Source organism: Bombus vancouverensis, chromosome 14 (genome assembly GCF_051014615.1).
Source record: "Bombus vancouverensis nearcticus chromosome 14, iyBomVanc1_principal, whole genome shotgun sequence".
NCBI classification, from domain to species: Eukaryota; Metazoa; Arthropoda; class Insecta; order Hymenoptera; family Apidae; genus Bombus; species Bombus vancouverensis.
The window spans coordinates 680,654-695,265 of NC_134924.1; the positions used below are offsets into that span (position 1 = coordinate 680,654).

At 39.0% G+C, this 14,612-nt stretch overlaps 1 protein-coding gene across 3 annotated transcripts in view; it reads right to left on the reverse strand.

Moving 5' to 3' along the window:
- The window catches only part of LOC117158183 (nephrin), a 543,755-nt gene extending 529,375 nt beyond the window's left edge, over nt 1-14,380 (reverse strand). For 2 of the 3 annotated variants that reach the window (XM_033336832.2, XM_033336831.2), the window contains exons 1-2: nt 13,330-14,380; nt 2,191-2,814 (exon numbers count right to left, since the gene is read on the reverse strand). In XM_033336832.2, coding sequence (XP_033192723.1) covers nt 2,191-2,296 — 106 coding nt within the window. In that variant the 5' untranslated portion in view covers nt 2,297-2,814; nt 13,330-14,380. Of the gene's footprint in view, nt 1-2,190; nt 2,815-13,087; nt 13,171-13,329 lie in introns of all 3 variants that reach the window. The other variant, XM_076624251.1, reaches the window with a different exon arrangement.
- Between the last annotated feature and the right edge of the window lie 232 nt (nt 14,381-14,612).

Genomic DNA, 14,612 nt, shown 5'->3' on the forward strand with positions numbered 1-14,612 from the left:
CGACGTTTCCACTTAATTGTTTTGCAGATTTCATGTCAAATGAGACAGAATATGAACGAAATTTCGAAACAGAGAGAAAAGTTTGTCAGCTGATTCATTGATATGTGTTTCTAGCGCAAAATGCTATTGTTCATAACTTGAAAAATAGTTACTGTCCTCCTTTGGACAATAAACGCACGTGACTAAGTCGCTCACATATTAAAATACAATTTTTCTGTTTGTCAGTGACGATTCACGTAAACTTACCCCGGAGGGTTAATTAAATATAAATTCGAATTTGCTTCCAATTCGACGAATCCGAATTTAAATAATCCCTGCAGGGGAGGAAACGTATTTTCTGGTTGCATTGCCCGCGAATGTACTGAAAATGTTAAAAAATCCAGTTAAGCCGATTCTCTTTATTACATAACATGAACACAACGGCGAACGTAATATTTTTCACGTTGATATTTAATTCCCTTCGTTCCCTTTTATTGCGTTAGACTCGTCAAAATTAGATAACGTCATTATAGTAAAAAAATAAAAAGTAAATAAAATTCGACATTTAACCCAGTCACTTAACTCATTACTATAACTTCGCTGAAGGTTTATCCGAATAATTTTTCTCAAAAAATCCCCTACATTAAATTACCAAAGGAACAATTCCTTAACCTTTATGGGATGAATGAAATCCGCAAAAAATGGCAGTATAACAACGTTTATAATAAACTATGAAATAAAACAACTTCGCTACGGCACAGAGAATGAAACAAAAATCGACTTAACCCGTTGTCATACTTTCGGTGCAGTTTCATACCAACAATCCTTTTCGATCCACCTTCACATTAAAAATTTAATTACCAAATAAACAATGCTTCAACTTTGTGAGATAAGAGATCGCGAAAATGGTATGGTAACGGAGTTTACAATTCACGAGAGAATACGGAACGAATCGTAAACGTTAATACACGTTGATACATCGAGTTGATATGTGCAGTGATTGATAAATCTGCGATGGTTAAAAGGGGTAAAGAACAGACAAAATAGAAAAGGATATAGCAAGATGAACAGGTCAATACGGATGGTACAAAAGAACGTGATGATGCCGTACAGTCATTTGGTTTGCTAATTAATCCTCCGTGAATATGTTGGCGAACGGAAACAAGAATGATGGAATTTTATAGCCCTTTATGCAGCGAAGTTCCAGTTGACGTAATTATACACGTTGTACGTGAGACATGCTGGAAACGAAGGGATACGCGCGAACAGCTTGCATCACACGATAATTAATTAAGTTCATGCAATGACCAGAGCATAACACCGTGATTTCAAGTTAGTTTTTCGGTTAATTATTTAGGCGAGATCGCACCGAAACATCAAAGAACGATGCGAGAAAGCCACAGGTTGTCGTGGCTTGCAATTTCTCGCCCTGATTTTTACTCCCCCGAAAACGAATACTTCGAAACTAATGACGCGAAACTAATGAGCGATTCGGATAGATAATACTGGGTTCGATCGAAAGCTTCCTGAAATGCGAACGTGTAAAAATTGTTAACAAGTGAAGAAGGAAACAGGTCATACAGTACTGATATCATCTTTTAACAATGGAGAAGTTATATGTGAATTACAGTATGTTTTTTTAAAACTGGCAGTGTTGATTGTTATTCTATTGTACGTTACGTTGTACATAGTACATTTAAGTCTGTGGTATATTCATCATTATTTTTGGTGCAGTAATTTGCGATTGACTATTTCCATAAAATTTGTATAATTCGATAAAGTCACCCTTATAAGTCATGCAAAATAGTCATCTAATTTAGATTCTTCTTAGTTTTTAAATTAAAGGGCTTGATGAGACGCTGTTCTCAAATAATGAATGAAACACTTAATAGAATATACGGTACTTGATCTACAATCGATTCGAAGGGAACATGAAAATTTCGTAATAATACGAATCAACAAATCCATGAAATCGATCACTTAAAACACAGACATAAAAGGAAAAAACCTGAGATCGAAGACTCAAGTGTAAGGGTAGTACGTCGAAAGGAAAACAGATTTCCCCTTTACTGCGTCGTTCGCTAACCACCCCAAAAGATATCACCCCCATTCTCGCGAATCCATGTTCGGGAAGCGTAAGAAGCAAACGCGCGGAAAGCGTTTCGTAACATCACTTCGTAAGAAGCAAGCTGGCAATATTTTTCCACTCACCTATCTCCTGATTCGTGATCCTGCCGCGGCACAGCGTACAAGCACCGAGGACGAGAAGAAATGACAGGAGCGTGTGAACGGAGGCGGCCATCTCATCCAGGAGCATCTCGACGCCTCGATGTCACGTCACGTCACGTCACTCGTAGTCACGTCAACGACACACGTCTCCCCTTTCACCCTTTTCTCCCTTCTCTATCTCTCTCCTTCTTCTCCCTCGACGATGCACACAAGTTGTCCTTTTCCTTTTGAAACGACGATCCCCCTTTTGCACAACGATGAAGCACACGGAGAGCCACGGGCTACCCGTGCTAGCGATTCGAGTTTTTTTTCTTTTTCCCAGCGAAGCTTCCTCTTCTAGCCGGCTCCGTGCTTCCGACGCTCCTCCACCTCTCTTTTCGCCGAGCTAACTCGCGCCAGTCTCTACTCCAAACCACTTTCTGCGACTCAAACTCTCATCCGTCGATTGCCACCACCCTCTTCCTTTACTTCACTCTCTCTGGCTCGGTCTGTCCCGCGTTAGCACGTGCGTCCTCGTCACCACGCGCACGGTTCTTCAGTTGTTTCTGCAGCAACTTCACGTAACCCCTTTCTTCTTTTTTTCAGGAGTTTCGCGTTGCTCACCACCTTCGAACAGAAAAAATCGCCGCGCGTTTAGATCGAAAGATACAAGAAGATGGACGAGAGCTGCGTCGCCTACGACGATCAAATGCCGTCAACGACCAACCGACGAACGCAAATAGCTTTTATGGAATTCAATTGACGTGGCTCACGTGACGGATATCTCGTCCCTTATACCAGATCTGCGTTGTGGGATTAAACGATTATGCTATGTCATTTCTGTCAAAATCTTTAGATGTGTTTTACGTTGTTTCCAATAATGTTATTGGTGTATGGTGTATATTGGTGTAATCGAATTTTCCATTTTGTAGTTTTTTTTTATTTATTTACAGTAGAACTACGTTCACGGGAATTTCGTTTATTGGAAGAAAATTTTAAGTAACGATAAATTTTTCCGAACTTTTATCGATTCAATCCACAAAAAGATGACTGAAAAGATGTGGTAGGTACTATGAGAATAAAATGAAGAGCCTGACAAAAAATGTCTTCATTAGAAAATGTGTGCAAATATTTTTTGTAGCCACTGTGTATACACTGTTCCTTACATTATAGTTTTTGTTCGTATAATTTTCGTATTAATTTCTTTCGTACAAGTTTTATGCTTTTTTTAATGACTTTTGCTTTTCTTATTTTCTTCTTTCTATTCTTTGTAACAGCTTTGACCACCGTTGCTGTCTCTCAAGTTTTCATGTAATAATAGAGAATATTGAAACACTAAAGAATAAGGAAAATTAGATTTCAGAGAAGTAGAATAAGAACTTATTTTTAGATCTGGAGAATATTAAATTCGGTATCTAGTAAATGTAAAAGATCGAAATTATAATTGAAAGCAGAATTCGATTTGGCTCGATTAAAATCTAATTTGGGTTCATTCGATTGGCCATACAATAGGTATTTCATTGAATATCAATTAATGCAATAGTATTGAATTGCAGCGAAAGTTTCTTTGACGATTCTGAATTTGATGTTAAACGAGGGCTCGACTTATAAAAGGGTTCGCGGAAAGTGTAAAAGCATCCGTTCGGAGAATTCAAAAGGAAAGAGAACCTTAAACAGATGCTAATTGATTGGGGTTAGGTAACGTAGGACTGCCAGTGGAAATTCATTCTCACTTTGAACGATGTAGCATAATCTTTTCTTCTTGTTCAATTTTTTCTACCTCTTTCACTAATTAATTTTTTTCAATTTAACAGCTCTCCTCGTTCCTTTACTTGACACATTTGTAGTTAAAACTGCTTTTGCTGCATTTCAACACGTGCATAATAAGGAACTAATTAATTAGCATTCTGTAATGTTTTTCGCTTGGAAATGCATTACTTGAAGAAAAAAGATGCTGTTAACCGGAGAAGAATGGTGACAAATAATTAAAGAAATGCATCCTAAAAGTCAAATCCTATTTGAAAAAAGGGATACCGATCTGCCAGAAGAATTTCGCGTTTGCGGACAATGGAGACGGACACGTTTCACGTAAATTGAAAACTATCAATGCAAGATCGAGTGGGCTTTGTGCGTTAACGATTTGTAACACGCCGATACACGAAGTGGTTTGCGAATGAAAGAGCTGAAAATGAAACGCATCATCGAAAAAGCTCGCAAAAGATCAACATCCTAATTAGTAATTTAAATCAAAAAACGAAACGCCGTTGTGACCTATTTGTATTGTTGATCGATCCATCTGAAATTCAACTAGGACTTTTCCACCTTTTGCACCAATCGTAACTTTCAGCTCAAAAATCGAATCGTCCAACAACAATTAAAATTATCCTTTGATCATCGTCTGAGTATGATGTAAAATCATTTTTCTCAAGAGGAACAATTCCGACGGAATAAGGAATAAAATTAAATAAATGGAACTTGTTAAGATAAGGGAAAAAATACTCATAATATTAGAAGATTGTTTATGCTATTTATATATTTTTTACACTTAAATTTCCCATAAATGTATAAATATCCACAGACTAATTATCACCCAAATACTCCCTGCATACACGCTATTCATAAAAACCTGTCTGTTCACTATTTTTCATTTTTTTCAGATCCACGAAATTCTTGGAATCAACAATTGTTCTTCATAACGACCATGTAAATACATATTCAGGAAAATCGTTCAGGATTTTTATCGAAACATTTTTTCCACGTTTCTCTATTTCAACAGTAAACTGTTCGTAAATACTTAGTAAAGATCTTTAAATCAATTACTTCTCCTAACAAAATCAAAATATCGATATTATTATTCTACCACAACGGTAAACGTATATTTCAGAAGCAATATTTCGCCAACGAAAATTCCCATTGTCTCCTATCCTTCTACTTCATCACCAACCCTCGAACTCGGCTGCTTCTTAACCAACAGCATGGTTCTCGATTCGAGCGGGTAACTCGTCTGGGACAAAAACTAAGTTGAAAACTCGTTATCGCAAGACTCGCGAGAGCTTCACGGCGCACCGAGTCCTTCGTTGAAAGGCGTTTCTTTTCGTGTGTGGCGCAATATCACGAATACAGCGCCCGTTGATATCGAGCTTGCAAACGTTAACACGTGAAATTTCACCCGATCGCGCCACCATTCATGTTCACCAATCCCATCCGACTCCCCTGTACTGCCGCCATCTTTCGCTCTTTCACGCGTTTCACAACCCCCAAACGCACACGCTTCTCTCTTTCCTTTTCCTTTCTTTCAATGTTTTACTCCCACACACACACAGACCAATTCCATTCTGCTGATTTTCCTTTCTCGCGCGTGCAAGGTCTCGTATTCAGTTCCAACAGCGATTGCACACCCATTACAGTCTGCTGCTGCGAGACGATGTCTCTCTTTCTCTCTCCATTCTTTCTCTTTTTTTTCTTTTTTTTTTATATTCCCCTATGTGTCGCTTGCTGACGTTATGCATTCGGTGTAATCGCGTCCTGGTTTTTCGCCAGGCCGCTTTTCGAAAAACGGTCGCGTCGTTCGCTGTTCTTTTTTCACATTCAACGCGAGACCCTTTGGAGGTTGGGTTTGCCGTGTGTACGAGGTTGCCAGGGAAATTCGGCATAGCCAAGGTTTTAGGGACTGGCGATACTATCAGATGATACCGATTTTGAAAAAGTGTCAAGGGTTGCCTTTTGTTTGATAATTCGGTCATATTAGAATTTAACAAACGTGAACACAATGTTTATGTGATGGGGCGTTAGTATGAGTTTTTTTTCTGTTCGAAATGATTCTTGCGCCTCTCTGGGTCTGAGAATTTGAGATCTTCAACTAGAATTCAGCTATAAACGTGAGATTTCCATATACACGTATGAACTGTTATACGGTAGAATTCGTATAACTAGTTACCAATTTACATGTAAAGTTGGTCAATGTTGTTTTGGAACGACTCGTTCGTAATGCAAGCCTCTCGAAAAGCCTGACTGATCACGTTCATTTTTTATCAAATTCTTAATTTCATTACGTAAGTATACGAATGACTTGCTATTACCACAAGTTCATTTGTTTTACGAAGATGACATAAAACATAAATTTCTGATATGCATTTAAAAAATAGTATTTGTAACATTGTCTCTTTTGCAATGATACGTATGTTGTGTATACAAAGATCGCTTGGCACCCAGCAACTATGCTCTCACTACTACAATAATGATATTAAAGCGTAGAAAAACCTGAGTTCGCAAGAATTTCACGGATTATTTCAAAATATCTACGTACCAAATCTCTCACACAAAGTAACCTTCTTTCTTCTCTCAACCAAAGAACAGAATCCTACTCAATTGACAAAATATTCTGAAGCACGGATTGCGCTAAAATTCCTCGAATTCTTAAGAGAGGTCAGGATGGACGACGAACCGTCCTAATGCGCGGAATGTAATCGACCAGAGAAAGAAAGAGAGAGAAAGAGAGAGCGAGAGAGAGAGCGAGAAAGAGAGAGAGAGAGAGAGCGAGGCGACCGCTTCGAGATTTCCATGTAAATGCATCGACGCGCGCGCAACTATTCGGCGGTCAGTTCGAGGGGCTCAGAGATTGAACCCTAACGATCCTCTCTTCACCCGATCTCTCTGTCCCATAAACGTGCTGGCGCAATAAGGGGCGTAGCAGGAGAGCAGAGAGAGGGGCTGGTTGGTTTGACAATAGGCGAATCCGACGGCGACGGCCACGGGAATTCGATTGCACCAGATATGCACTCCCCAAATGCAACGTCAGTCTTTCAGGCCTCAGGAAAAGCCTGAGAGCTGGGTTTCCGTCTTTTGTCCGTCGCACTCTTGCGGCTGTGCGCTCGTTCACTGGAGCGCGCGCGCGCGCACTTTATGAATATTCTTCGAATTTTAATGCGCTTCCCGACGACGATCCTCATTCACGAATTCGGCCCAGCCGTTGTTCCGAACAGTCGTCGACTACGTTTCACCATCCTTGGCACGCTAACAGCACACGCAGAACGTGCTTCAAATTCGCCAACGCGCTCGTCGAATATTAAAAGGAATATAAATGAAGGGCGTAGAAACGACGTGATTCTCTTCTCTGTCATCGACTTACGAAAGTGATTTATTTGTCGTGGTTGACAAGGGTAAGGTGCTTTGTATAGGGTTATAAATACGAGTAGTTATTGTTAGACTGTGGATGTTTATGTGAATTCATACTTTTACGAGAGTGATTTAAAAAATGAAACATACGCAGAGACTCGTTTCACTTTAAATATTGCCACGTGTATGCTTTACTTTGTATATTTTATATGTTATTCTCGTATTACATCGTGCATTTTTGCAACTTAAATTTTTTTTTAATGTATAAACATACGCAGTCTAGCTGTTTTATATTCTAAATAATTCTTCAATATTTTCAAAAATATCACATTTATAATAATACTTCTTCGGTACATTCAACAATATTATGCTCTTACACGGGTATTCCCTTGACCGATACACACCGACTTTGATGAAACTTTGCACAAGTGTTCTTTGGACCTACTCAGAATTTAGCCGTAGTTCGTTCGTGCTTGTGTTTTACCTTAAGGCAGAAATCAACCCTCTTATCCAAGCCGACCCGAGTATGTAGGTCCTTATAAATTGTAAACGACAAAGGATATAAAAGAATAGTTCAAATAAAAGTTATATCGTATCTTGAAACCTATAAATCTGTGTGAAAAATTTCTTGGAAAAGTTATTCTTTATGCCATCATCGTAAAAAACTAGTTTTTCGGAAAAAAACAACTCTCGCGCGGCTTTATGAATCTCGAGACATTTATGGCTTTATGACTTTTATTTCAACCGCCTTTTGATATCTTTTGTCGTTTACGATTTATAAGCACTTACATACAAGGGCTGACTCGAATAAAAGAGTTGATTTCTCTCTTAATAACGGGCACGAACAAATTGAGACTAAATTCTTAGCTAGGCCCAATTATACTATATCATAAAATTATATTATAAAATATTATATATATAATTATATTGTTTATTATAAAATAAAAAATACTTATGCAAAGTTTCATTAAAATTGGCGTGAATCGGTTTGCGGGGTTCCCGTGTTAGTAGCTAATACTTTTTCATTACTGTAAACAATGTTACATTCTTAATGATTTGATAATACTTTCTCCAGTATTTTCAACGATATTATCTGCACGCTAACAAAAACTTTATACTAGGCTCAACGATTCGCACGAAATCATCTTTCTTGAAAAAGATTGACCAATCGATTACACAATAAATGTAAAATCTTCATCGAAAGAAAACCACAAACGATATCCTCAAATCACAAAAATCATAATGAATACACGTGAGAAAAAAAAGAATAGCAGTTCACCATTTTTGATCTGACACGCTCGAACGCAAAATGAACCGCTGAAAATCACGGGGTTCACAATGGATTCGAGGCAGGTGAAATTGCACCGACAAACGACTGTGTCCTTCGAATGGAATGAGTCCTTCTTATTTGCGTCCACAGACGGGCTAAATTGTTTCTTCGATAGCGAGCCTCTTTTAAGAAAATTGCTGGTTAACCAGCGACAAGTGTCTAATTTGCCTTCGTTCGACTCTACTATAACGATTCCTGGTATCGTGATACTTTTCTGATGTCGTACAACGTGCGAACTTGGAAACAGAAACGTCGAACAACTCGGCGAAATTGTCTTCTTATGAGTTAATGTCGTTTTTCGAAAAACGCTACGCTATTGAATCGTGCACGGAGTTGTCCAATTTAGAAAATTATTCGAGCGTCCGTTTCTTTGTGGAATTTGCGTAGTCAGGCTCTTAGTGAAACAACGTTTACCCAAGAATAGATTGCAAATTTTTATGCAATTTCATATTTTTGAGCATATAATTTAAAAAGCAAGACCTCAATGGACAATTATTTTACTCGACAAATATTATAAAGAGCACTATATTTCGGATAATTTATATACCTTTCCAAGTTATGCGCATCTTGTGCAATTTTGCGCTTTCAAATTTCCTATAAGTGCATAAAATTCCACGGTCTAACCATGAGATATCGGTTATCGAACGTTCGACATAACGGCGTATGTACGTTTATTAATTGAATCCTCTGTATTTAAAAGTACTGGAATTATCTGACTACAGTTTCACTGGGACAGGTAGATATCAAAATAGTAACGATGCCACGCAGTCGCGTTATCGACCGTGGCAGCGTAAATTTGCTGATTATTTATCTACCGACATCTCGGAATAAGATGAATATTAATTGAAATGCTAATTTCGGAGAATAATCTTCAGAATGACACTTTCTGTTGATTTCTGTCAAGATCCGACAATTGCAAAGTAAAGGAAACAATTGGAACTCCTTGTTTCTTTCGAAAGTTGTTTGAACAGTTCGAGTAATTGTTTCTTGAAATTACTTTCGATTAATTGGAACACGTCTCTCCTTTTTCGAATCTTCGTAATTGAGCACAGTGGTTTCATTAGGTAAATAGTTTCTTATCTATTGTTTTAATCGTTATTCTCCTTCGAGTGATTTGTTTCATAGAAACCTTTAGGAGAATTAATGCGAATTGTATTTTCACGAAATAGGTTCCACTGAATTCTACGCGTCATTTCCCCTACTAGATGGTGAAGAATTAATTTCCTCAAATTAACCGCAACAAGGGTCAAAGGACAATACGAGCCTTGAGGGTCTTGTACGAGGACCAGAAACCCGAGATGGTTCTCCATTTTCTAAGGTTTCAACTATAATTACTATCTAAATACCGTGCCATCGAAATCCAAGCTCAGAGACGCCGAAATCTATTATATTAAATCCACTTCTCCCATGACGAATGCGGCGATCCAATACCTATACGAACGACGCACCGAACATAGCTGAAAATTTTCGCCGAAACGTGGACGTGGATGCAAAGAGAAGCCCGGCGTAGCGCGAAAAAGCAAAAAGCTTGTGCAAACGTCAAACAATTCTGCAACAACGACGAGAAAAGAATAAAAATAAAAACGTTCAAACAGCAAGAGAGTTCGTATGAACTGGATGCAACAACGGTATTTGCAAGGTTTTGTCGCGAGTTTCGTTGTCACGCTCGGAAAGACATCTTCCATTCTCGGTGCAACCTCGCGGTAGAACGCTAGAAGGGTAGCAGGGGAGGAGTCAGAAGGATAATAAAACAAAAAGGGAAAGCGTAAAAAAAGAGAAAAAGAATAAAAAAAATTGCGCGACCACTCTAAATCATAATTACATCGTCCGCTCGTCGGCTCTGTTAAACTGGGTCGTGAGCATCTTTTGCGCCGCATCAGACACAACTGCTGTAAAAATGAATAAGCGCGACAGAAAAGCGGAAGCGACGTCAGAAAGACCGACGTGAATTACAGCCATTCTTCCTTATTCAATTCGCCGCCACCGCCGCCTCGAACTACCACCACTACCGCCACCGACGACTACGACGCCGCAACTCGCACGTCCCATCGAACAGAACACGCTTCTCGCTACTCGCTGTTATTATTCGCGATGATTGTTTCCGACTGATCGACACCTTATTGTGCAAACGAGCCCGGCAACCTGATCTTACTCCATTAACGACACCTCGATCGAGAAAAGCCTTCTGTTTCGGGCAGGCATTTCCACCAACTTCCGAATAATTCCGTAATTAAAGTTTTCCCGATTCTCTCTTACCGGATTTTCACAAAATCTTCCCCTCTTCATCGCCAGCTTCGCCTTCGTTCCATCGTTCCCTCTGCAATTCGATTTCACGGAAATTTTGCTGCCTTTGTCACTTCGTTGCTTTGTGGGTGATAAATAGGCTGTGAGTATCTCTATGAAATTTTATACTTTTATGACAGGAATTGGAGAAATGTAACTTTAGACAGGAATTTGTTTAGCGTATTCGATATTATGCGAGGCCGTACGGAACTGGATGGGAGGCTAGTTGAAGAAAACTAGATTTGATTGGTTTGCGACGTAATGGGCCCATCTTCGCTTGATATGATAATAAATATAAGGTATTTGTATTTTTATTATTGATGAGATGGTCATAAATCTGTAAAGACGCGGAAATTTTTCATCAGTCTCGAAATTTCTAATAAAGTTTCTAATACAATTTCTGATTATATATACATCGAGGAGGACCAAGAAAACTACGTATCTTGTCATTGCACCTTCACGCTACCAATAGCTTTACCTAAATTACCTTGTAAGTTATCTTATTTTGGATATTCCGTGAATTGTATATATTCTATGCATTTTTGTGCTCTTAAAATTCCAACAATCGCATGGACAGTCGTAGTGTGATGATAACCATAACCACTCTTTTAATCCGTTATCACTATTTTCCTCTAGTGTACACGCGTCTTCGTATTAGCTGACATCGACCACTGTGGTCACTTATACGGGGATCCGAAGTTTTAAGTGGATTCCGAACCACAGATGCCAAGAGCACAACGGAGTTCTTAGTGAGCTGCTCTCCTCTAACGAGGAGAACTGTGTGCGCGACGTTCTAGCTAGTAATTTGACTCGAATTTTGCACATAGTTAAAGGGTAGTATATATAATAATACAATAAATGAGCGACTCCCGTTGCTCGAAATTTTGCGACAATGAAGCGGGTGAAGTAATTCTCCTGTTTTAACAATTACAATTGATACGGATAACGATGCGGGCTCGTGACGTTAAAGACTCGGTTGATTAATGCGAATTCGATCTTAATAATCGTCGCGATTGGAAATTATCAGTATCAGATAATCCGAATGAGACAAAGTCTTTGATCACTTGAACTAATGACTATATTAATATTACGAATAATTATGTGTTTACGGGAAACTTCAAGTCGTCGAAATGTACAAAATACACATGATGCAGGTATAATGAGTCGTCATGGCAAGGCTATTTTCATTAAGGTAAAATTTCTCCAAATTTCACCGTAAAATTAGTATATTCTATTAGTATATTGTGTCTTACTTTAATAGCAAAACGGGGTTCTTTTAAAATATTAAAATATTCTACAGTTTGTCAGATATTGTTTTTTTAAGTTCAAATATTTTTGTGAAATTCTGCTATGAGATAATTATTGTTATTTTATACGTTAATAAATGAACTTTAATAACTGTTAAACATTAATAAATAGATTTTCGTGAATGACTGTATAGAATTTATTTAGACTTTATCCCTTTAGTTCTGTCGGTAATTAATATGGTACTGATTTATATTAATTTTTAATTGCATGATTATGATTAGAAGTTTCCACTTTAGAGACATCCAATTAATAATGTAATCCAATTAATAACAAAGGACTGACAGAATAAATTGAAATTTGTTATGCTCAATACATAGAAAACGAAAACTGCTATTGTAGCGTTAATATTTAAATAACCTTTCGGTACAATCTATGCATCCTGCTTAATTAAACGACTAAATAATAACCTGTATTTCTCTTATTAGTTAAAGCTATTAATTATTCTTAACATCGTGGCACAACTATTATTCCACCCACATACAGACAGAGGAAATTCCACTGAGAATTCTCCGAAACATCAAATATCTTCTAATTATATTGCCATGCAAATAGAAGGGGAAATTGCGAAAATAGAGTAGAGTCAACAGTTTCGATGAAGTCTTCAATTGTGTCAGCATTGATCAAAGTCAAAAGATACAATAACTTCTCATTATGTCCTAAAATATTTTGCAAAGGTTGTTATGAAAGTGGTTTGCGTTGTTATTTCAATTATGCCTCCATTTGTCAAAGTGAAAAGACGCAATATCTTCTCATTATCTCACTAAATAAGTGGATAAAAAAATGATGAAAACGTTAAGTTCGACAGTTCTAACGTTCGTCTCCTGATATTTTTATATTTTATGTTACCGCTCTTAGGAGTCATACCAATAAGTAGAACAAGAAACGTGGACACCCGACGGATCTGGAGAACGTTGACGATGTCCGTGACCACCCCTGACCAACTAGATCTATCGCAAAGAACAAACTTATTTTCATCCCTATACACGACAAAATTCAAAAGAGTAACACTCGTATTCCCTCGAGTACCCCATTATATCACGAACGACACGAGTTCACGGTGAAGTGTTCACTCACAAATTCCCAGAGCTCTCTGGAGGCGTGCTTACCTGTTCCTTTCCAAAGTCAATCGCTTCTCTGAGAACGCTGCAACAGTCGAAGCTTTGACGATCGTCAAACCACGTTACACAATTTTCACCAAAAAAATTGTTTCCAAAGTTTTCTAATGGTTTCTAAGGGATACCGGTTTGAAGAACGTTGTTGAAAATTGTTTTTTCTTGATCAATTAACAACTCGTTAATCTTGCTCGCTATCGAAAGTCACCGAGAAACTTTTTCTTTCATCAATGATTCACTACAACTCAAAACAGAAACATCGTCCTACGATTCTTCCGGGTCATACGAAGGGTATCGATAAAATACTCCACCCCCGGTCCGCGCTTCTTTCGAGTACACACGCACACACAAGTAGCACAATCCGAATCCGAATACGAATAATCGTTCTCCGAGGGAAGAATTAACCGGCGTACCTGATGCGTTACAACTTGTTGAAAAGTTGGAAAGATCGATCTCGCGCGATTAACGCGCGTGTGTACCACATAGTAGCCTTGTGATCCGTCGCTGGAGTAGCTTGTCACAAGACCCGTCAAGCTGCCGGGCCTATTGTCCATCGACCCTCGCCACGCGACAGATCCATTGTCCCATGAGACAGCACGATATTAGCGGAACTTGATTACCACATTCCTTTAATGTAACAAATTAATCAACTCAAATCCGTCGATCAACCTTGATATTATTAGTCAATATGACCAATTCGATCATACACGTTTCCCTTTATCTTTATAAAAACTTTGACAAAAACTTTGAAAAAAACTTTGTTCTGGTAACACGAAGAAGTATAACGAACAAGTGTTCCCGACGTGTCACTTTGATCACTGTGTATATTCCAATTCGACTCAATTTGGCGCGCGATCGCATACGCTCGATTTCTTTTACTCTTGCGGCTGTTTTAACCGCGAAGGACGACCAGTACTGGATAAAGGAAGCGATTTCGCGCGGCGATACTTGTATCGTTCGCTCGATGTGTTCCTGTGGCGCGCGCGCGGTCAACCCCCTGTTATCGAAGCAGTAGCAAATGAAGCCTTAGGTCGTGTCGCAAGGACTGCACGGTAATCACTGAGAGACGCGTTCCGTGAGACACGAGGCGCGCGCCGCCTCCCCGATGGAGCGCGCCCGGAAAAGCCCGAATCGAGCCGAACAGCCACGAACGCCGACAGGCGGAGGACGCGACCGCCGGGAGACCGATGGGCCCACGGCCAGCCCAACCGCCTCCAGCCACGAGATTTCCTTGTCGCGGCTTTCGAGGATGCATGTGCTCAACTCCACGCACGACA